We start from the raw sequence: 24774 nt of genomic DNA, 5'->3' as shown, positions 1-24774 counted from the left end.
TACATCTCCTTTCAAGCTTTGAAATTCAAGACTGTGGAGGGAGATGAGAAAAAGGTTTTGATTTATACCTACTGAGAGGTGGTTAGTACAGTTTTAACTGCTGAATGGTAATAACTGTATTCATCTTTGTTTCTCAAACCTGATTTTTTATTAAAGCACATGAAGGATGGCCACTACCTTCTTTAAAACCAACTATCGATGCTGCTGGTTTGCTCTAAATATGGTGAGGCTTTGCTAGGTATTGAGCTGTGTTGCAGGCTGTCTGCCTAGGATGCCTTTGTTGTTTAACACCTGTTACTTCTCTGGAGCATCAGATGCTGCTTCAGTTGCTCTTTTGAGGAGCCTGCCTTTGTAGTAGATCACGGAGTAAGGACAAAACTGTGTTGATGCTCATCACCTAGTAGAATAAGACAAAAGACCAGGGGCTTAGGTATCAAAATATTAAAATTAGTTATCTGAGGAAAATGACATATTTTAATTTTCATTAAATGTACATCTTTATGTTGTGAATGTTTATAACATTTTGAAATGAAAAACATTAAAATGCTATCTGAAATGGATTTTACTTCATAATTTAATAAGTATTTTTAACATTTCAAAATGGTTTTAAATTTACAAAGTAAAATTTGTGAGTTAGTATGAAGCATTCCTGAATACTCTTCACCCCTTTCTCTAGTTTAAATCTGATTATTATTAGTTTATGTGTCACAATCAATGAGCCGCATCCAGCTTCCTCTGTTTTCTTGTATCCAAACTCAGTAAGTAATGATTTGCAACAAAAGAATATACGTATTGGATAGGTACTTGAGAAATTGATTTTGTATTCTGAAAGAGAAGTATACAATGCGGTTTGGAAGAGGAAAAACAGTTGTTTTTGAATTCTATTAGCATTCACCTCAATGGACAGATTAGTCCTACCTTCTCAACGTGTTACTTTATGAATTACAAGACACATATTTACAAAGGATAACATTGATGATAACATAATTATATTACTCCAGTCAACTAAGAAAATTAATACTTGAAGTATATATGTCTATATATCTAAAAGTTACTCATTCTCGGGGAGCTAAAGAACCCCTTGTTTAAACTGTGTAGGGTAAATTCTCAGTAGAGCAGGAAATCTAAATGGGACGAAGGTCACCAGATTGCCTCTAAAAATATATTTGTCTCAGGTCTTCAGGTTGTTTTAATATACTAGAAAGACATTAAAAAAATAAGCTGTTGAATTTTAGATCCTACTGACTACATGATCAGAAAACTTATATTTGCTCTTAGGAAATTATGACTGCTTGAAATCAGACTTTCTAGTTCACTTCGTACTTGTGAGTTTTACAGGCAGTCAAGAACAAAAGGTTTTGTTTCTTAAATCGCTTTTCAAGGGCTTAATGTATCATATATATCACACAGCAAACCAACATTTTCTTATTTTAGCTTGCACTGAAAGGCTCCAGCTACAGTGGACTACTAGAACGACATCATATTCACACCAAAAATGTGGAGCACATTATAGACAGCTTGCGGTGAGTCTAAAGGATTGGGTCTTGGATGGGATTTTATATTCAGAACTTTCAGGTTTTGTTTTGTATATTAGCAGGTAATCATTAGATTTTTTAGTACATATTGCTATGAAATCATTTTTTGAAAAGCCTGTCAAGGTTAATGGTCCTAATGTTCCAGATTTCTAAGCAAACTTTGTTATCCCTTAAATTTCACAAAGGTTTTCAGTTATTGCTTGGTTAGCCAGAGAAGTATCTTTTTTGTAGTTTAATCAGTGCAGAAAAGGCTTCAATTATGTGTAATATTTTATTTTTAAAACAGAATGATATTGTATGGGTGTTCATTATTTTTTGAGTGACTAAATTACTGGAGAAATTTCTGTTAGTACGGGAGTCAGAGCAGTAGGAATAAAGACATGTACACAGGGACCCAGTATGGGAACACACAAATTACAAAGTATTTTAGTCTGTCACTCAATAAATTTTTGTTTAGTTTTAAATAACTGTTTCATAGTTAAAAATTGTCTAAGTGTTCAGACACTTAACATCACTAGGAATAAATTTTAAAATCACAAGAAGTAAATGAAATTGTAGCTGATCAGTATTGCTGTTTGTCAGTGGTTATAAACATTTTTAAAGCACATGGAGACTTTGATGTATTCATGTGCTCCCTGGCCTATCTCAACTAGTGACTGTTATAATTAAATGAAAATGAAGCTAATTGTACTAATTTATTTATAAGACAAATTTATTTTATGTTGCATATTCATTGTAATACTATGCCTTTCAGCAATATAATATAGATGTTGTCAGTGGAATTTTATCTAACTTTTTCTTTTTTCTTTTAGGAATGAGGGTATTGAAGTTCGTCTGGTGAAGAGGAGAGACTATGATGAAGAGACTGTCCGATGGGCAGATGCTGTCATAGCTGCAGGAGGTAATCATTGTACAGAGCTGTGGAGATGTTCTTTAATGCACACTGCCCCCAAGTACCATGTGGTCCAGCTGTATTAAAACAGTCGTACCATAAAACACATTTTTGGATAAGATTTAACAAATTTCTTTTCAAGATTTATTTATTTATTTTCATTAGAAAAATATACATAGAGGAGGAAAGACAGAGAGGAAGATCTTCCATCCACTGATTCACTCCCCAAGTGGCTGCAATGGTTGGAGCTGAGCTGATCCGAAGCCAGGAGCCAGGAGCTAGGAGCTTCAGGGTCTCCCATGTGATGCAGGGTCCCAAGGCTTTGGGCCATCCTCTGCTGCTTTATTAGATGACAAACAGAGAGCTGGACGGGGAGCGGGACTACTGGGATATAAACCAACGACCATATGGGATCCTGGTGCATGTGATGCGAGTACCTGCACTTGCACTTGTTAGGCTATCACACTGGGCCCTAACAGGTCTTTTTTTTTTTTTTTTTTCATTGTCATCATTTTATGATACAGTTCCATAGGCCTTAGGAGTTCTCTTACCTCCATCCCAAATCCCCTCCCTGCCACTAAGTTACCCTATATTATTACTATAATATAGTTCTTCATAAATAGCCAAAGATATTATTACTATAATATAGTTCTTCATAAATAGCCATACACCCATCATTGTGGGCATGGACAATGACAGAGAGTTCAGTATCCCATTGTCAACTGTTTTGGTGGTAGTCCATCTTTGATCTGTGTTGTATCCTCGCATCTGACATGATAGTCTCCATTCCACAGTTACCATACATCCCTTAAATGAAAAGCCACAGTACAAAATCAACAACGGGAAGAAAAATAGAAATTTTCAATGCCATGAAGTTCTCAGGAGGTTTTGATAGTTCAACAGTCCTGAATTACTGTCTATGCCTCCACTCCAATCACGATGAAATCTCTCCAGAATCCACTGGCTGATAGTCCACCTTAGAGTCTCCATCTGCCCAGATATTCACTGCCAATGCTTGGTTGGAGTAGTTGATCAATTTGTTCTGTCCTCCGTCCTCTGCCATGGTTCCAGCTGTTCTCTGGAGGCTCCAATGTACTGCCATATCCTCCATGTGCATTTGGATATGCTGTCCACTGCTCCATCTGAGCCACTGAGATTATAGCTACAGGCATAATTTGAGGGTACTTCAGAAAAGTTGTGATGAGTAGGGTTAAAATGTTTATTTTGGAGCCTGAAAGTTTTGAAATTCGTTTGTGGTGGAGATGTTCAAAAAGTTCATGCAAAATACGTATAATGAGAAAACTGTACATGGATTTCAAAGACTTTCTGTATCAGAATAAGCTTATCTTATAGTTTTGTTCTCCCTGAACTTCTTGAAGTACTCTTGAGGCAAATGTCCACAAGGCAGATAAAAGTGTAGTAGCCTGTGGCAGTCAGTAAGATGGGATGTAATTGTTAGAACAGAAGTCCTTATTTTCAAGATGATGTCAGAACCTTATCTTTAACTTTTCTTCTATCTTATGTCCTTTAGGTGATGGCACAATGCTTCTTGCAGCAAGTAAAGTCTTGGACAGGCTCAAGCCAGTGATTGGGGTGAATACTGATCCAGAACGGTAAGAAAGGCAGTTGCTGGTTGCTTGTTGTGGGTTTATTTCAACTGGTTATAGATACAGATATTTCTGCTTAATTTTGTATTATATGGACTTATGATCTTAAAACTAGGAAGCTGTTATTTATTTTCTCTTTTATAGACATATTGCTGAGACCTGTTGCAACAGAGATTTTACTCTATGTAAAATGTGCATGCTGTTTCAGTGGAGACGTAATTGTTCCTAGCTATCAGTAGAATCATCTTCCAAAAATCTTTTGATTGATGGAATCTGGGCATGTGGAATTAATATAGTTGTTTCCTCATCCAAATAAATCTGCTCTGTGACTTTCAGTATTTGATTGATTCAGTTCTCCATTTTATTTACTTTCTTGGCAGTTTCTTAAATATTTTAAATCATTATCTTAAATCATTATCTTTCTGAGCAATTTGGATCAATCTGACCATCATCATCCTTTCCATTCCAACGTTAGCATTACCAAGGTCATCTAGGGAAAAAGAAGTCATAAAAACTTGGGTTTGGTGGCACTTCTCCAGCACTTAGAACTGGACTCTGACAATTGCTCAGAAGCATTCTGTGTAGTCCTAATCATCTCTCATTACTTCAGACACTGAGGACTTAGAGATGTTCATACTTAACATCGATCTTAATTTATTCTTAGTCTTACAGTGTTCTTCCCTACTATGGCCAGTGTGGTCTTTTTTTATAGAAGCTTGATATTTTGTGACTTCTCGTTCATGGTGTTAGCTGGCTTCCCTTCTAACTTAAATAAGATCTAGTTCTTTACTGTGTCTAGGGTGATGAGCTTAAACTGGTTTGCCTGACATTTTGCCCAGCTTTAGATCTACAAGTCTTGTGTTCCATTGTCGCTCTGAGGGACATTTGGTCAACTTAACTATGACTTAAGGCTCTTGATTATCTGTCATCTCCAACCTCTGTTCTTAGCTTCCGTTATTTTTCCCTTTCTCCTATTCTTTATCACATTGACTTCTACTCGGATGTATCTAGTGGCATTAACAATGGGACAATTTAATTCGACGACAGATGAGGTTCCTTTTCCTCTTCTCCACCATTGTGCTTTTCCCATGTGCATAAGCAGGGAGCTGGATCAGACATAGAACGGACAGGCTATAGACTGCTGCCTGTCTGGGACGCCAGCATTGTAAGTGGTACCCTGTAGCACCACAGTGCTGGCCCTGGACTTCGATTTCACTCTGATGCATATAATCCTTTCAAAAGCCCAAACATTTTCAACTTAAATTTTCTACATTAGTTAACAAGTGCATTATATAAAAAAAATCACCCAACTTAGAGGCTTAAATATTATTAATCACTTTTTAAACTTCATTGGTTCTTTATGTCAGGAATTCAGGAGCAGCTAAGGTTATAATCAGATATTACTGGGATGCAGGCACCTGCAGGTTTGACTTGAGCTGGAAAAGATAGCTTCCTTATATGAATTCATCTAAGTTAAACATGATTGCTAACAATATCTTCAGTATTCTGTATGCATTACACTAAGCCTAGTAAATAGTTATAATATCTAAATGCTTGATACTGAAAGTGAGAAAGAAGCCACATGGCAGCCTGTCTCCAAGATAGCTTCCTAGTATTTACATCTTATGTTTTGTTGGTCCTTCCCCAGCCAGTGTTTCACCACAGCTGTGAGACTGCTGGAGTATGGTATGGTAATATGTGGATTCTTAGGTCAAATCCTAAATGATATTGTGGCTTCTGTGTTGGTCTTTTGGATTGCTCTTGGAGTAAGTCAGTCACCAAGATGTGAATACATTCAAGCAGTCCTATGGAGAGGAACCGAAGTTTCTGCCCAATGGCCAATACCTATTTCCCAGCCTTGTGAGGGAACAGGTTTGGCAGTAGATTCTCTAGCCCCATCCAGCCTTCAGATAGATGCTTGTAGCCACAGCTGATAGCTGACTGTAATCGTACCAGCAGTCTTTCTGTGCAGTGCTCTAGACTTACAGGTGTGTTTTTATCAAATGACTGATGATCGTTCATATGCGTAACGCTGTGTCAAATGTTACAATGAATACATAAAAATTAGATTCTGCCTTTCCTTAACCTAAGTCTTGACCCTGTCAGATAAAGAAATCGACTAGTCACAAGTTCATAACAGTCTTTTTTTTTTTTCTTTTTTTCTGTGCTCTTCACATTTACAGAAGTTAGTTTATTATCAGGAGTGTATTTGTCAAGTCCAACCTTCACCATTCCTTCAACACTGAAGCATCAAATAAACGATGATTGTGCTCTCTGGACACCATCTTGTATATCCCTTTAACTTCCTGTAGCAGCCAGTAGGCAGTCGGATTAGCTGTCCTTTGCCACTATTTGCTCTACTCTTTGTCTTTGACGTCCAGCTGTGAAAGCCTGCAGTGAGTTCCTCCTTCTCTTTAACACTCTGAGGATCTCTTTAATGACATTTCAGAAAGGATTGATTCATAACACTTTACATAAATAATTTGAGTTCTTGGTGGCTTATTTTTTTTCAGTTTTTGATTTTAGAAAGGTTAAAGTGACTTACTCAAAGTTAATAGTTACATAATTTAAAGGTAAGATGCAAATATCAATGTACCACCAGATACCTTTACTTGGTAATCAATCCATCAGTAGATTTCTATTATTTGTGGGTTTCACCATAATCGTTTCATCATAATGTGGAAAGTGAACTGTAACATATAAATTGTAACATTAAATTGCAGAGTACTATTCTATTTGTTATTTTTTGTTCTTAATGAAAACAAAGACAATTTTGTGGCAAAAATTAAGTAGGAACTTTTAGAATTTTGTACCCTTTGATTTGATGATGCTTAACACTTTTTTTCTCCATCCTTTTTTTTCTTTCATTTAAATCACCCCAAATTGTTTTTGACAATAAAGGTCTGAGGGTCATTTGTGTCTGCCTGTTCGATATACACATTCCTTCCCAGAAGCCTTGCAGAAATTCTATCGTGGTGAGTTCAGGTAGGAATTGATTCTGTTGTTCTTACGTAAATATTTAAGTGGGTATATGTTGTTAAATGAAACATACAAGATAACGCTTGAATTACTCCATGGTTACAACAGTAAACATAAAAATAACATATAGCTGAATTGTAAATAGATGTGATTTACCTGCTAATTCTGCTGGAACCAGGCAGAGGAATACAGACAAGATGTTACTTGGCCAATAAGTGATGGTACATAGAGGTTCTTCTTTGGTGAGATAGAGGCCATGAATTCACTTTCTTATTCTTGGTGGAAAAAAAGTTAAAGCTGTTGACTGGAACTGATAATTCATACTGTCAGATTTTACATTCTTTATCCTTACCTGCCGTCTAGTAGTGAATTGTCATACCAAGATTCTTGCTATCTCTGTCTTATACGTTAAATATGGCTTGAGTAGGGTAGCCGTGATTTTAAAAAATTCTTCATTTACACAATCCCTTCAATGTTCAGATCAAAAGAAGTTAGTACAGAGAAGCTAGGATGAGGTTGGCTGGCTATATTTGAAAGATCTGACTTGGACTCCTTTTGTTTTCTAACTTGGACCAAATGTACAGGTAAAGCTTTTTCCCCAGATACTTTGCAATTTAATATAAAATCTTCCACAGAATCATTTTAATTTTAGTGAGTTTAGTTTTTACTTATTTCACAAGCGTGGCATCTCTGGGAACGACTCATTTATAACCAAGTTGAATTATGTTGTAGAATATATTCCTAAAGGAATCTGTCCTTTAGACTTTTTTTAGTTTTAAAGATTTTTGTATTTTTTTGAAAGTCAGTTATGGAGAAAGAAAGAGAGAAATATTCCATTTGCTGGTTCACTCCTCGGTTTGCTGCAATGGCCATAGGCCAGAGCAAACCCAAGTTGTAGGAGCTTCATCCAGATCTCTTATGTGGGTTGTAGGGACCCAAGCAGTTGGACCATCTATCTCTGTTTGCCCAGGCATATTAGCCTGGAGTTGGGTTTAAGTGGAGCAGCTGGCACAAGAACCAATGCCCGAATGTGACACTAGTATTGTAGGGGGAATCTTAACCTAGTACTCCACATGGCCTCTCCATTAGCCTTTCATACATCAAGTATTAGCTTTGAAACCAATTCTTAGTTTTATTCTTTTACCAAATGCCATTTAGATTCTGAAATGTAATCAGTAAAGTACTGTTATTTTTAAATTTCTTCCACTGTTAAAAATCATTACCAAGTCTCATGCTATTGCACTCACCCTAGCACACTATTATTTTAATTTCAGAATGCATTTTTGTGTAACGTTTGCTGAACAAACACAAGCAATTTTCGAGTTCAATATTTCTGTCTTAATGAGTTCTTGCCTTTGGCTTTAATTCACATTACTTGGGTGCTTTTTGTACAGACATCTTAGATGTTTCTCTTATAATTGTAGAAGAGAACTAAATAACCACATTTGTCTGAGCAGGAACCTTTGAGTTTTAGGTGTTTCTGAATTTTGTGAACTTAGTGTATCTAATCCTTGGTTGAATTTATTCTGTTTTACTGTAAGTTGCTCCCCCCCACTTTTCTAAGGTGGCTGTGGAGGCAACGAATCCGCTTGTACCTTGAAGGGACTGGAATAAACCCTGTGCCTGTGGATCTTCACGAACAGCAGCTGAGCTTGAATCAACACAGTAGAGCTTTCAACATTGAAAGAATTGATGATGAACGTAAGTGGATGGGAAGTTGGATATGTTGGGGTAATGTGTTATGAACTGTACCTTTGACCTTTAGTTTTCCAGAGTGGTAATTAATAAGTCATTTATTATTAGTGCCACTAATGCAGCTTAAGTACAATAACCTACTTCATCTGTACAATTTATAATTATCATCTGTGAAGATAATTATAGTATGTTTCAAGAACAAATGCTTTATATGGCAAGTTTTACAGTTACCTTTTTAGGAAAGTGTTATATCTGGTAGGAGGGTTAGTGTTTAAAGTGTCTTGCCATTTTTAACACATTTTTAACAACCCAAAACAAACTGCATACTCATGGGTAGTTACTCTCCATTTCTTAATCCCCATCTATACTTTTCTATCTGCAGAATATGTGAAACCATAGTTTTTTTTTTTCCTGTGAGGATTGACTTATTTTATTTAGCTGGTGTTTTCCAAGTTTATGTGTGTTGCGGCATGTATTAGTATCAGTTGCTCATGTTATGGATATAGTCATCTCTAGGTATCCATGAGGAATTGATTCCAGAACCCCAAAAGATACCCAAACCTGTAGATGTTCACATCCTGAAAATAGTGTCGAAGTAGTTGTAATTAAACAGTAACATTATCTTGTAGATATCCAGAATGACCAGATAAAATACATTTCTTTGAATCTGTGTCTTGTGCTGATGTTGTTTGATGTACCCCTGCAGCTTCAGTCTAAGAGGCTGATGAGCTCCCCAGGCTCCTGCCTGCAGTGATGGTTGGGCAGAGATGTAAAGGAAAAGCCTCTTTCTCTGTCTCTCCATCTCACTGTAAATCTGATCTGTCTTTCCAATAAAAATAAATTTTTATGTACATACATAAACTGTAACTTTGTAAATAAAAAAGAAAGGATGGTGCTTTTAGATGTGGTAGTATTCCTTCAAATCTGTTGTTGCTAATACATTCTTGAGGTTGGCTGTGGAGGGAAAGAAAAGCAACTGCTGTTCTCTGTAATGAATATAGTTTTGTTTCCTACAAGAACCCTGCATGTAATTTGCTCCTTAAATTCAAGGAGCTCCTAAATTCTTTAGGAGTGCTTGGTTCATTTATCCACGGAAGCTTCCAGGAAAAAGCTTGAGTGTGACAAGAACTTTTGAGATACATATGCTTTATTACTCATGGAAAACTGTTTCAGGAAGAATTAAAGTTTATGTTGCAAAGAGAGAAACGTTCTCACTGATATGTTTAGGTGACTTTAATGTTAATACTATGGATGCTTTAAGAATTGTTTAACCCATGCATTAGCCACATAAGCAAACATGTTTATTATACCAAAATATAAGTTTTAATGTTTCATAAAAATTTTATTGTAACATTTCTGAAATCTGAGGTATTATCTTAGATTTTTTTCTGTTGTTTAAAATTATCTCTAGGGTCTGAGGCTTCAGGACCCCAACTATTGCCAGTAAGAGCATTAAATGAAGTCTTCATTGGGGAGAGTCTGTCATCCAGGTACTTTTAAACCTTAGACATTGAGTGTGGAATTTAATGTTTTAGTACTTTTTTGCATTTTCAGTTTCTATGATTTGGTTAAGATTTGTAATTAACTAGTTACTTAATGAAATGGTTACAAACTCACACATTCAGAGGAAAGATTAAAGTGTTCAAGGGTCTTGATTCTGCTACTTCCTAGAGCCTGTTATCTGTTAGGTAGGGACTTTGTAAATATTGATTAGGGTAATAAATAGTGTGGTCATGCATTTGCAATTGATGTAAAACTTTTACAGTCAGTTCACATGAGCATTCATGCATTCTTTTAGTTCGTTAAAACTGATTTGTATAGTTTGCTTACTTTATAATTCAGTTAAGGATTATGTTGTGTTTAGCTGTTATGACTTTTTAAGAATGATTCCTTAGCCTCAGTCATTCCTAATATTAATATTTTTTTAATGATCTAAAGCAATTGATTTGCAGGATATTCCTTATTTTACACTTGTATTTTTTTTTCTTTACAAGACTCAGACTAGGCATTTTTTGGCAGGCATGCTATGTAGGTGATGTATCGTTAGAGTAGCATATAATAAGGCAAGTGAATTGACAGTTTAAGATTATAACCATTATTAGTGAACAGTAAGGTTATTGTAGTTCCTCATTAGGAGTATAAAGATGAAGTATATATTTGTTACTAATAAACTGTTTTGTGGGATTTGGGTATTACTTAGGCTTAAATAATCCCCAAAATGTTTTTGTGAAACTTGTGTGTGTTGACATGGTCACTAGCTAAATAATGACTACCATAATCTAAATTAATTTAACTCTTGATAGTATTCTTTTTTTTTTAAAGATTTATTTATTTTTATTACAAAGTCAGATATACAGAGAGGAGGAGAGACAGAGAGGAAGATCTTCTGTCTGATGATTCACTCCCCAAGTGAGTGCAATGGCCGGTGCTGTGGTGCTGTGCCGATCCGAAGCCGGGAGCCAGGAACCTCTCCAGGTCTCCCACGTGGGTGCAGGGTCCCAAGGTTTTGGGCCGTCCTCGACTGCTTTCCCATTCCACAAGCAGGGAGCTGGATGGGAAGTGGAGCTATGAGGATTAGAACCGGCGCCCATATGGGATCCCGGCTGCATTCAAGGCGAGGACTTTAGCCATTAGGCCATGGCTGCCAGACCCTCTTGATAGTATTCTGGAACTTCTCATATTTGCAGACTTAGGTCAGTTTGAGGTAAAATATTAAGGTGATTAATATTAAGATAATTAATGTCCCACTTTCCTGCTACTTGACCAATCTTTGGAGACTGTGATCAGTTTCTTGCTTTACTGAGAGTTACATTATTTTGCCTTTTTATAATTAATTTGTTGTATGTAATGTTGGATTTATCCTGTAAAATTATACTGTGTATTTTCCATGTGCAGTGTGTAAATTAGTGTGGATGTAAAGATGTGTAATATAGAGGTCATGGTATCTTAATTTATTATTGGTAAAAATATATAATTTTAAAAAGTTTTATCATTTATTTTTAAAAGAAGTCAAATATTTAAAGGAAGTTAAAAATAAAATATAGACATATACTATTTTAAAATAGACTTAACCTATATATAAAGCTTTTTATTTTGCAACTATGAAATTTGAAGTAGTAGGGAGATCATCTTATAGATTGTGTGATAAAAGACAGGAGAAAATGTAACTCGTGATATCTACTTATTTTTACTAAAGATGTGACACGAAAAGGCAAAAACACTGATTTATTAAATTAATGACAAACATAAACATGCTGTGTGAATTTATGCTTATCCTAAGCAAGCCACTTACTGGCTTATCTCATTCCATTTGTATATTTTAAAGGTTGTATGGTTAACTGCTGAGAGCTTCTGCTAGTGTTGCTTTGTACTTTGTACTTACCAAAAAGTTAAGTAACTCATGACAGAGGAAAACTGGGAGTAGTGGATGTGTTTGGGAAGTCAGTGAAGTCCTGTGAGGTTGATGTCTGATGCTGCTCCTTTTGCGTTGTTTAAGTCTCGCCTTGTGTCTTTACCAAGAGGAAGACAGCAGTGGATTGGTTTCTGATGCTGCTGAACTCACTGAACATAATTTAACAAATGGGGTTTTTAGAACATATTTTTAAAGATTCTGTGAGACACTTAACAAAAATTAAAATGAACAAAACAGGGATGCCTGTTTTGTTGCAGGCAGTGTATGAGTTGTGTAACTGATCTCATTTAGTGCTCTTGGCAACCCCGAGGGAGTAGTGGTTGTGTTTATCGATGAAAAGCAGTGGAGATTTGGAGAGTTTGAAAAAAAAGACCATGTAATTAGTAGCATCAGAACTATTATATAAATCCAGATTTTCTGATTTCACATCCTGTGTCAAGGCTTCACTATGCTCTGAAAACTTGAGTGCTTTTATAAAGTGCAGCAATACTATTCCTGCCTCATTTATAATGTTCTTAGATTTGAGAACATTTTAAAAGCCCAATTTTTTTTTTTCTTTTCTCCTATTTGTTCTAACCTAGAATGTCTTATTCTTGGGCTGTAGCAGTGGACAATTTAAGAAGAAGTATACCCACTCTAAAGGGACTGTGAGTTTTATTGCTGCCTTAAAAAATAATTTTCCTGAAACAAAAATTCTGTGGACTAATCTCGATAAACCTGCATGTGAGAATGACACTAAATTTGCTCCTTGTTTCGGGCACCACCTCTCAATTGCCTACACCTTTTCAACTCTTGGTTTCTGCTGCTTCTCTTCCCATCCCCACTTATCCCTAATCTTATTTGTTTCTACTTGTTTCTACCATTGTAGCAGCCATTTTAGGATGTGGCTGACTTGTCTGTATATAATAGGTTCCTAATGTGCATTTTTCTAGGTAGACATAACCGTTTTGAAAGAGACTGAATGTGAATAGTAGATCTGCTGTTCTTATTTTTTAAAAGGAATATGGATCTTAGAGAAAAAATGGAGAATAATATTGTCTTGCAAAACCTTAAGAAAACCTTAAGCTTGCTAGAGGTATAAAAAGGGCTAGAGTAACAGGAAAATTACCCCAGAGTCGTAGTGTTTGCGAGCATGTGTAATAGTTGTTATCTTTAAAAGCTACATTTTACTAAGGGCTTGTGCTGGAGTAAAAAAGCTGATATTGATAATTGATTTGATAGTGTTATTTTAAGGTAAAGGTCACAAAATAAGCTTTTACATGTTCCAAATTTTTTTCAATAGTTGCAACTCATTTCCACATACATGAAATTAAAGTATACTTTTTTCTTTTTTCTTTTTTTGGTTTATTTGTTTTTATTGGAAAGGCAGATTTACAGAGAAAAGGAGTTAGAAAGATCTTCCATCCGCTGGTTCACTCCGTAAATGGCTGTAACAGCTGGGGCTGAGCCAATCCAAACCCAGGATCCCGGAGCCTCTGCTTGGTCTCCCACACAGGTGCAGGGTCCCAAGACTTTAGCTGTTCTTGACTGCTTTCCCAGGCCACAAGCAGGGAGCTGGAAGGGGAGTGGAACAGCCGGGATACTAACAGGTGTCTGTATGGGATCCTGTCACATTCAAGGCGAGGACTTTAGCCACTAGGCTACCAAACTGGGGCCTAAAGCATAATTTTGATTTCATATTGCATTAACTGAGTCACTCCCCAGTTGCCGGAACTGAGCTGATTTAAAGCCTGGAGTTTCTTCCAGGTTTCCTATAGGGATTCAGGGGCCTTGTCTGTTCTTTTCTCAGACCGTAAACAGGGAGCTGGATGGAAGTGGAACAGCTAGGACACTAGCTGGCATCCAGATGGGATGCGGGCACTGCATGTGGAGGCTTAGTGTAATTCACCATGGGCCTTACCTCCTAGTTTTGCTCTCTAATCCAGTATTTTTTTAAAAATAATTTTTATACATTTATTGCCTAATCTCAGCTTACAGTCAATTCCAAAGGTGTATCAGCATATGGGTAATTCAAAGAATTGGACATAGATTTAGAAGTGTCAGGACTAGCTGCCAAGAATGAAACTCACTTGAGAATGGTATATTTTTCTTGAATTCTGAAATGACATGGTGGATGTGTTAGATTCTGCACCAGCAGTAGCAGCAGTGTTAGCTAAGTTGATAAAAAGTCCCAGTTTGAAATATTGAAGTATTCATAGAAGGGAACTTATAGATCAGAAAGGAATGTAGATATGCAGAAGTTTTTTCTTTCTCTAATTTTTTCACTTAATCCACATTGGAATTAGCAACGTGATATATGTGCCTACTAAGTCAGATATGTCTTGGTCAAACTGACTGACTTAGATTCCATCAGTTTTGAAGAACGTTGTCTTATTCACTGTGAGCCATAAACTCACACACACAGTTTTATCTTCTCAATTCACAGGGCCTCCTACTATGAGATTTCAGTCGATGATGGTCCATGGGAAAAACAGAAGAGTTCAGGGCTGAATTTGTGTACCGGCACAGGATCAAAGGCCTGGTGAGTCACTGGAATGTTTCTTAGCAATGTCTGTCAAATATGCCAAGTAAAATAATTTGCTAGATATCACATAATGATGCATCTAAAGTCTCTAGCTCTCAGCAAGTAGCATGGAGTTCTTTTATAGGCTGCTCCAGTTTCTGCTTCACTTGTTGCTTGGATCCAGTAATTCCACCCTGATTGGATTACAGCTATTGCCTGGGTTTGGTCATTATGAGCCTCCCTTCCTAGGCTTGTAAGGAATCGAATGGAAATGAAAAGTAGAGATTATTTTCTTTGTAGTTAAAGAATGTTTTAAATAATGAAGAAATGATTTGAAGTGCTGTAGAAAAAATAGGCTCTAAGTGAACTTACTTTCCCCTAATTAGAGACTACCGGGGCGTCCTGACCTTTTACAGTGCATATCTTCGTTTAGGTTGTCTTTGAGTACATATGAAGAGTACATGGGAAATTTGAATTTATTTTAATGTTAAAAAGTGGAAATGTGTTAGTTTTTGGTAATATGCATTTTCCACGAACTTTTTGAAGATACCTTGTACATCCCTCCTTTACGTAACGGTAGCTGTCGTCTTTCCTGAGTACGAAGTCAAATCTTAACAATCACCTGTTGGAGTGGTAGGAATGCTTTATACTCACTACCTTGAGAACGGAATTGGCATAGTTCGTTTTCCTTTCTGTGTGCCCTGTAATCCTTAATATCACTGTCGTTCACCTGGACCCTCTGCTCTATAGTCAAAACATTACTTTTCAAAACTTTGCTCTTTCCGCTTGTCTTCCCCTTCTTCATGTGCTCATCTGTAAATCTTGGTAATTACTGTTCTCAGCATTTTGCCTGCCCTTTTCAGGTTCTGCTATCTCTTTGTCCCACAGGTCCTTTCCTTTTTTGTGGGTGTTCTTTGTGCCTCACCTGGTATTCAAGTTGTCATGCGTACTACCAGTAGTTAGATTTCTAAGTGTGGGTGATGGTGTGTCTACTTTGCTTTCAAACTGTCATTGACTTCTTACTATATTCAGATTGCTTAGTTTGGCATTTAAGGCCCTTTCAAAGCTAGGCATTTCAGTCGTTTTTCCTCCTCTACACATGCCCTTCCTATCAGCACACTGGAGACACCCCAGGCTACTTGAAATTCTCAGCACACACCTTGTTCTTACTTGGGCTTTTGTTATTGCTCAGTGCAACTTTTCTCTTGGTTTGAATGCCTGACCACTGTCCACTTGCCATCCCCTGGCTGAAAAAAAAATTCAGGTTTTAAATGTCATGCTGCTGTTTATATTAATGCTCAGCTGTTTTCAAAAGCACAATTAATTAATCTCTGTTTTGTCCCTCATACATTTTCTCATGATACTATTACAGCCTTTATCACATTATTAGTTATCTAATATACTTAATACCCAGCTAGTTGAAGCAATGGGAAGATTTGAGATGATGACGACTGGCAATTTTTTTTCTCCTTCTGCTTGTTTATGCTTCCCGTAATATCTAATACAAGGGTACTTCAAAAGTTTGTGGAAAGCAGAAGTGAAAGATAAATCTGCTTTAGTGCAACAATTTTGAAATCCATACTTCGAAATGTAATGCATTTAATGGAAGAACTATGCATGGATTTTAAAGTTTGTTTTTTTTTCTAAGAATTATTTATGTATTTGAGAGGCAAAGTTAGAGACAGAGGAAGAGAGACAGATAAAGAGATATTCCATGTGCTGGTTGACTCCCACAAATGAATATAATGGCTAGAACTGGTCCAGTTACAGGAGCCAGAACTGGGATTCCTCTTGGTTCTCCCACATTGGTGGCAGGTGCCCAAGCACTTCAGTCATCTTTTGTTGCTTTCCCTGGAACATCAGCAGCGAGCTGCATTGGAAGTGGGTTGCTGGTGTTGCAGGTGGTGGCTTAATGTATTGTACCATAATGCTGGCTCAGTTTTCACTTTTCCTGAACATCTTTGAATTCCATTTTTCATACATTTTTTACTCAGATATTTTTGAATAAGTTATTACTTGCAAATATGGCTGACATACATAGTGTTAAACTACAGTTTTAACTCTTGATAGTTTCATTTGGGATTTTGTTTCTTACTTTTTCAGTGAAACTATTTAAACTTTTTGTTGTGGGAAATTTAAATGTTCACGGAAGAGGACCAAAGCAGGGTGATGAATCCTCATGTATCCATTAGCTAGTTTCAGTAGTTAACTGACGTCCCGTCCTTTTTTCTCTGTACCCTCTTACCCTGCCTATCTTCTTTTGTCTTCTGTTTTGATGCAATTTTCAGATTTTCTGTCATTTCATTCATAGTTATTCAATAACTTCAAATCTAAAAAAATATTAGATGCTTATGGAAAAAAATAGTATCTCTTAAAAAGATGAGTTAATAATTCTTTTTCCTGAGGGTGAGAGGAACATTTCTAAAATTAGATTTTTTAAATTATTATTTGAAGAAATACATTTAATCTTCTAGCATGTTATGAAGTTATATTCTGTCTCAAAGATTAAATTGAAGACATTAGCATTAAGCACTTTGATTTATTACGATAGCACTTTTTCTGCTAAACATGGTATGCTATTGTTGAAAACTGAGATGAGTTTCCCAGATTCTTTCCCTTTTCTTTTCCCAGTATTCTCCTCCATAAAAATGGGCAAAGAGGTATAAGTGAAAAGATTTCTGGCCTGGAAGTTAAGAGGCCTGGCTAAACCACTAACTAGCTTTGCCACTGTACACAAGTGTCCTTATCTGCAGAATGAGGGAAATGAAACAGATATAATAACATTACTTTATCTTCTGAACTTCTGAGATTCTGTAAGTTTATACTTTATGCATTATAATATCAGTTGTCAGTTATTTAACTCTTGCTACTTTGTACTATTTTAGGTACTTTGTTTACATTAATCTTGAAAGTTAGTGGTGTTACACTCATTTTACAAAGAACTACAAGTTTAGCAAAGACAGACTTAAACCAAAGTCTGAGCACTTACAGTAAATATGTAAGAACTTGCATTCAAGCACAGTATGTGTGACTGCAAAACCATTGTCTTTTTTTTTTTTAAATTCAGTTGTGTCCTTATTACTTGTTCTGCCACACAAAGGAAAGTTAGTTTTAATATGCAGAGGAACAAGAGGGGCATTCTGAACTGTCTGTCAGAGACCACACGTTTGGCAGGAAAGTCCCTTCGCTGTTGTCTTTGTCTGTTTCTTGTTGCTATGACAGGATACCATAGACTAGACACTTTATAAATGCTAGAGCCTATTTCACAGTTCTGGAGATTGGTCTGTGCAGTGTCAAGGTGCTGACATCTGGAAAGGGCCCTCTTGGTGCATGAGTTCATGGTAGACATTGAAAGGGCCAAGAGAGCATGGGGGAGAGAGAAAATGTGGGAGCAGGGCCTGAGAGAGGGACTCAACCCTGTTTTCATTAGGAACCCATTCACATGGTAAAGGTCTGAACCCATTCATGAAATCAGAGCCCACACGACCCAATTGCTGCTGTAAGTCCCACCTTTCGACACTGTTGCCTTTGTGGCATGAACCTTGGAGAACACATTCAAACGATAGCAGTTATATTGAAAAAGTGTAAGTGTTGAAAAAATATAAGATAAATTTTGTTTTGTTCTTGTTGTTTAAAGATTTATTTTATTTTTATTAGAGAGTCAGATCTACAGAGAGGAGGAGAGACAGAAAGGAAGAACCTCTGTCCATTGATTCACTCCCCATGTGGCTTCAACAGCTGGAGCTGAACTGATCTGAAGCCAGGAGCCAGGAGCCTCTTCTGAGTTTTCCTTCCATGTGGGTGCAAGGTCCCAAGGCTTTGGGCTGTCCTTTACTGCTTTCCCAGGCCACAAGCAGGGAGCTGAATGGGAAGTGGGGCCACAGAGATTAGTACAGGTGCCCATATGGGATCCCAGGCATGCAAGCGAGGACCCCAGCCACTAGGCTACTGCACTGGGCCTAGGATAAGCTTTGTAATCTCAGTGAAAGAATGAAAGGTAAAGAGGCTTTGATTTTCTGCTTTGGAGAGATAAACAGAGATTAATTGATTTGGTAATTTAGTTTTCAAGCTTTCAGTAATGAGAAGGGTGTGAAAAAATAAGAGGTGCTTATCATAAACGCTTTCAAAGCATTTCTCATCCTTCCCTTTCCACACTGTGTGAGACCTCTGTTGAATTACATATGAGTAAGCATGGCTTAGATTACAATTTAAACCTTATCTATTGCCTGTTAAGGTTCCCTCCTGAGGTGGGTACCAGCATTCCACATTGGACTGTCTGGGGTAGTCACATCTGCTTCTGCTGCGCCTTCCTGCTGGTCCAGTACTTGGAGCCCAGCCACCCATGTAAGAGGCCTGGATCGAGCTCTGGCACCTGGCTTTGGCATGGTCCAGTCCCAGCCGTTGTAGCCATTTGGGGAATGACTCAGCAAAGAAAAATCTCTAACAACCCTCCACCACCCCCTCTACCCTAGCTCCAAACCCCAACTCTCACCTTGGGCCCGTCATTCTGCCTTTTAAATAGGTAAAATAAACCTGAATACACACAGAAAAATGTTGATTTTAAATTTTGATAGTTGCTCTCCAGCTTCTTGGAATTAAAAATGTTTTGTTTTGTTTTGGTTTTTATCCTAGGTCATTCAATATTAATAGGGTTGCAACTCAGGCTGTAGAAGATGTATTAAATATTGGTGAGTACCAAAGTAGTTATTATATGCTATGCATTTATGTTATTAAATGTGTTTTATACTGGATGATATTATATAAAATAATTAACCTACCCCTCCTTCTTTTCAATAGCAAAACGACAAGGAAATTTGGATCTTCCATTGAACAAAGAATTGGTAGAGAAAGGTCAGTGATACCTGATACTAATCACTAATGGCTTATCATTTAGCCCCCTGTCAGTTTTGGGAATGGTTTTGTGTGGTCTCAAAGTTGAGAGCTTCATAGAAGCAAATATCTTGATCCCTTTAAGCTAATTCCACTTGTCCAGCTTCCCAAGGCAGAGGTACATGTGTAGTTTGGAGTGAGCTATGACTGGCCCGTGTGCTTTTGTTCTGTAGAAACCAGGGGTTGCACGAGGAAGGACATACAAAGATGGGAGAGAGTATCCAGGGAAGGGATGATTATTGTGGGAAAAGACAGAAATGAGGCATTCTCGCAGCTTCAGTATCTTTTAAAGATTTCTACTTCAGAGGCATTGAATAAGGTAGAAAAGGTCAACAGTCCCATCTCTTCATAAGATTATAATTTATCAAAGCACTGTAAACAGTAGAAATCATAGAAAAAAATTTCTCTGAACAGAGAAGATGAAACATTTAAATGCAGAGTCAATAATATTTTAAACGAAAGATAGAAATTCACAAGCTTTGCTATTTGATTCAGTCTCAAGTAACTAATTTTTGTTTTGTTTGATCTGTTCTTTTTTTTTTTTTTTTAAGGTTTTTCTTTTCATTTAAAATACAAAATTAGGAGAGACAAGGAGATCTTCTACCCACTGGTTTATTCTCCCAGGTGGCTGCAAAGGCTGAATTAGGCAGACTCGAAGCTAGGAGCTTCTTTTGGGTCTTTCACTTGGGTGCAGGGTCCCAAACACTTGGGTCATCTTCTGCTGTTTTCCCAGTTGTTTTCAGCTGCAAGCTGAATTGGATGTGGGCTAATCCATAAGGAATTCAAACTGGCACCCATATGGGATGCAAGCACCACAGCAGAAACTTGCTATTCAGAAACGTGTATTAGAATTTTTTCTATAAATTTAATTGCAAATGTCTTCAGAGAAAAGTAAGAACTTAAAAATGATCATGTTTAAAAATGATAATAATGATAGAGCCAGTTATGTGCATTGCATATGTTTTTGTAGAAAGCATCTGGCTTGGGAGGACTAGAAACACATATACTGTTTAAGGCAAGATGAAGTGGCTGTACCTAGGCTTTCTCCAAACCCAACTGAAGTATTGGGTTTGGAGAAAATCAGAAGGGCAAAGTATGCGACCCTTCCTTTTTGTTACTTGCCACACGCATGACCAAAGGGGTGGAAAATATGGGAGCTGACAGCCTTTCAAGATGAGAGTCTTACCTTTTCTAAAACTCAGCTTTCCCAGGTTGTCCGAATTGTAACAGAGGTAGCAGATAACACAAGAGATTCTTCTCCAGACAGAATTTTTTGAGGTCTGAAGAGAACAGAGAGATCTGGCTGGAAGAGTGCTGTAGCTCAGGAACAGGGCCAGGCCTCCTGTTTCATTCTGGGGCTAAACCAGAAATGAGGCAACCTTTTGTCAAGGCCTTGAGTAAAACTGCATCTCGTTAGGTGATTTGTACTCAATATCGAATGGTTAGATCTTTTAACTTAGAGTGGTTCTGAATGGACTAGTTAGCTGAAAAGAGAGAACAGTAAACTTTCGACCTTGCAAAGGACAAAGGGAACCTTTAACATGGACTGGGGGGTCTTCACCCCTATGAACAAGGAATGAGGGGAATGAGGTCATTTTGATTCTGCCTGGCTAGAAACCATCAGTTACCCCCTAGGCTGGAAGGGTGTCCCCCAGGGACCAGAGAATGGGAGTCTTTCACTTCCACTGGAGAGTAGCCCCTCGAGTCCCCTCTGACTAGGAATTGTCAGTGCCTGCCCTGCTCAACCCCCCGCCCCATGCATGCAAGCAAGCTACTCTTTGAGGATCAGAACCTCAGAAGGGAGGGCTGAAAATGGTTAAGGGGCCAGCAGTGTGTATGGGTTTGTCCATACACCCTGTCGTGTACACCTGGGGGTTAGGCTCCATTGCTATACTGGCCCTGAGAAATCATAAAATGTGCCAATGTTGTGGGTGGTAAAAGAGACCACCAGGACAGTGAGCCAGGTTAGCTTTTCATACTGCAAGGCCCTAGCATGGCAGGCAGGGCAGCTAGGAGCTGTTGCAGTCTAAGAGGGGAACTCACAATCCTGCATTCTGAGTCAGTCTCAGATGTGTCACTGTGATGAGCAGCTGGCCTGGACTTCCACTGATGGAGTGATGGCTTACTAGATAAGTACATTCTAAGGGCAACAGGCTGATTGACAGGCCTGGACCTATAATTGCTTTTTTTTTTAAGATTTATTTTTTATTTTTATTGGAAAGGCAGATATACAGAGAGGAGAGACAGAGAGGAAGATCTTCTGTCCAATGATTCACTCCCCAAGTGAGCGCAACAGCCGATGCCATGCCGGTCTGAAGCCAGGAGCCTCTTCTGGGTCTCGCGCATGGGTGCAGGGTCCCAAAGCTTTGGGCCCTCTACTGCTTTCCTGGGTCAAGCAGGGAGCTGGATGGGAAGTGGAGCTGCTGGGATTAGAACCGGTGCCCATATGGGATCCTGGGTGTGCTAGGCCACAGCGCTGGGCCCCATAATTGCTTTTAAGTTGTGCATAGTATGTTACTCATTCTGTACTTTTCAGAAGTTATTATTCTTAATCAAATCTGTTAATTGTTTTTTTTCTTTATAGTAACAAATGAATATAATGAATCCTTGCTCTACAGTCCAGAAGAACCAAAAATACTTTTCAGTATTAGAGAACCAATAGCAAACAGGGTTTTCTCGAGCAGCCGTCAGCGTTGTTTCTCCTCAAAGTGAGTATCTAGGGTTTGACACCAGGGTCTGTCTGTCCACTGCCCTTAACTCATGGTAAAGTGTCCTTGACTTAGATAAGATTTCATTAAATTGCTTCAGTCACACTTAATCTAGCAGGAAAGTGGAACCTGTGAATCTAATGAGGTATCCTGCTAATTTAGCAAAACAATGTCATTGGAGAGAGACTCAATTTTAAATGAAAAGCAGTATAAAGATGAAAATTTAAGATATTAAACTATTAAGCATAGCTAATAGAAAACTACTCAGTATTTAAAGAGATATTTCCTTCTGTTTAGGGTTTGTGTTCGTTCTCGTTGTTGGGATGCCTGTATGGTGGTGGACGGAGGAACTTCTTTTGAGTTTAATGATGGAGCAATTGCTTCGATGATGATCAATAAAGAAGACGAACTTCGAACTGTGCTCCTAGAACAATGAAAAACAATGAACAGTCCTGCAGAAAGAGACTACTAGTGAGAGTCCTAGCCAGAGACTGGCCGTCAGCTCAAAGAGCAAAAGTGAGATTTGTATTATTCTGTTGAATGCTGATGGAGATGTTTATTGTGTAAGAAAATGGAGGCAGTGAATGGATTAGACTCAGTAGCAGTCCAGCTGTTACATTGCTTACGTGTGGTACCCAAGAGTGTCGAGATCTCTTAAATTTAGGGCAGGCTTAAATAAAGGATTAAACATTTAGGATTTGACATTTTACTGTCCAGGTGTTTTTTCCTTCCTCTTCACCCTTTGTGGAATTGATCACCTGAAATGCTTATAATTTGACTAGTTCATATTTTTTATAATACGTAACAATCAAGATTTTAAAGTTTTGATGATGGAGAATTTTGATATAATGTGACATTGACCTAATTTAAATAGGTAAATGTGTTTTTATATGTGCTGAGAATTTTTCTAATTTCAGAATATACTGATGTTGCTATAAGTATTGATTTGAAAATGTAATCACTTTTGAAATTGCAGATGAACATTTTCATTTGATTTTCATTCTGGTGAATTTGAACACTGCTGGGTAAAATAAATGTGTTTGACAAAATACAATGCTATAAATTAATTACCCAGTTTTTAAAGGTCAGACAACTTTTACAAATGACTGGAATCAAATAGTTTTTTTCTTCTTCAAAATCCACTAACATGGATTCAAGGATGAATTATTGTAATTAGACTGATTAGAAGCTTGTACGTTCTTTTGAAATATTTTCAGCTAGTTTTAGGAGTCAGAGAATTTTTTTTTTTTCTTAGTGAATTGCCCTACTTAAGAGTGGTGGTTTTCACTTAGCTCATTCTAAATTTTTACAAAATAGCTTTGTAAGATAAAATGTATGGCTTTCATTTTTCCCCCATTATGAGCATTCCTTTATTTTTGGAGGAAATTTTTTTTTATTGAATTTCTTACCTACTTATAAGTAATCCTAGAATTTTCACAGAAAACTCCTACAAGTATTGCTGCATAATGAAACAATTGGTATGCCTATGCCGTGTAGTCAGTGGTATGCTTTTTTCATTTGCTGGTGAGAAGTTTGTTGAATTTTTGACACATTGCATGAGGCATTGAGCCATGTATTACAGTGTCCAGTTCTGGATATATGTTAATGAAAGAAACAGGCCATCCTTATAGATTCTGAGCCCAATTAGCTTAGAAGTAAATTCTGTGAGCGCTAAAATGTATAGTCAAATTGACTATTCTAATTTCCAACATAACATGTTGCTCATATGAAAAAGCCTTTAAAGTGAATGCTAATGTAGAGAGGCAATCTAGGTTGATGTATATCCAGACAATGTTTTCTTAATTAAAAGCATCTGCATAGATACTCATTGCAAAGCATTTATACATGTTGCATTGGAGATAAAAACAGTGTTTTCCCAGAGTGGATTCTGATTTCTGGTTTGATTTTTTTTTTTAAGTGGTATATATAAGCTTCCCGTTTTTAAACAAAGAAATTAAGTTTCCACACTAGAGACTGCCTTGGAATACTTTTTTGGAAAAAAAAAAGTCGATTCTACCTTGAATATCTCAAGGCAATCTGATAGTTCAAATGCTGATGTAACGTTGTTAATATGTAACATATTAATAGGTAACCTGTGGTAAGTTTTCATTGGCCAAATTCTGAAGAGTTTGAAAAATACTCAGTGTGTTCCATTTGTAGTTTAATTTCTGCTCTGCGGTGGGGATTTATTTGTAAGAGAGGAGTGGTAAAGGATGTTAGAATAGCAAAAATGTTTTTATGAATGAGTTAACCTTTATAATGTAACACTATGTGAATAAAATTAAATCATCATTACCAGTTTTTCATTTCCTTTCTTTCCTTCACTCTCGTGGGGGTCATATCTGAAAACCAGCTTTCCCAAAATGTTGTATTCCTCTGCTCTGTCAGTGTCACTCATTGCTAGCACAAGACGAAGAATGCTGGTCTGATTAAAAAAAAAAATTTATTTATTCTTATTACAAAGTCAGATATACAGAGGAGAGACAGAGAGGAAGATCTTCCGTCCCCAAGTGACCGCAACGGCCGGTGCTGTGCTGATCCAAAGCCAGGAGC

At 37.3% G+C, this 24774-nt stretch overlaps 1 protein-coding gene across 3 annotated transcripts in view; it reads left to right on the top strand.

Moving 5' to 3' along the window:
• The window catches only part of NADK2 (NAD kinase 2, mitochondrial), a 29380-nt gene extending 4864 nt beyond the window's left edge, over nt 1-24516 (top strand). Inside the window, exons 2-13 of one of the 3 annotated variants that reach the window (XM_040977467.1) lie at nt 1435-1523; nt 2348-2436; nt 3959-4040; nt 6936-7019; nt 8578-8714; nt 10120-10198; nt 12702-12767; nt 14546-14641; nt 19256-19311; nt 19421-19474; nt 22098-22221; nt 22519-24516. In XM_040977467.1, coding sequence (XP_040833401.1) covers nt 1435-1523; nt 2348-2436; nt 3959-4040; nt 6936-7019; nt 8578-8714; nt 10120-10198; nt 12702-12767; nt 14546-14641; nt 19256-19311; nt 19421-19474; nt 22098-22221; nt 22519-22657 — 1095 coding nt within the window. In that variant the 3' untranslated portion in view covers nt 22658-24516. The remainder of the gene's footprint in view (nt 1-1434; nt 1524-2347; nt 2437-3958; nt 4041-6935; nt 7020-8577; nt 8715-10119; nt 10199-12701; nt 12768-14545; nt 14642-19255; nt 19312-19420; nt 19475-22097; nt 22222-22518) is intronic. The other 2 variants (XM_040977468.1, XM_040977469.1) reach the window with 2 other exon arrangements.
• The last annotated feature ends 258 nt before the right edge of the window (nt 24517-24774 follow it).

This window comes from Ochotona curzoniae, unplaced genomic scaffold (genome assembly GCF_017591425.1).
Source record: "Ochotona curzoniae isolate NIBS_2020 unplaced genomic scaffold, NIBS_Ocur_1.0 contig_2754, whole genome shotgun sequence".
NCBI classification, from domain to species: Eukaryota; Metazoa; Chordata; class Mammalia; order Lagomorpha; family Ochotonidae; genus Ochotona; species Ochotona curzoniae.
The sequence above is the reverse complement of the archived record's forward strand: the minus strand, read 5'-3'. Positions and strand labels throughout refer to the sequence as shown.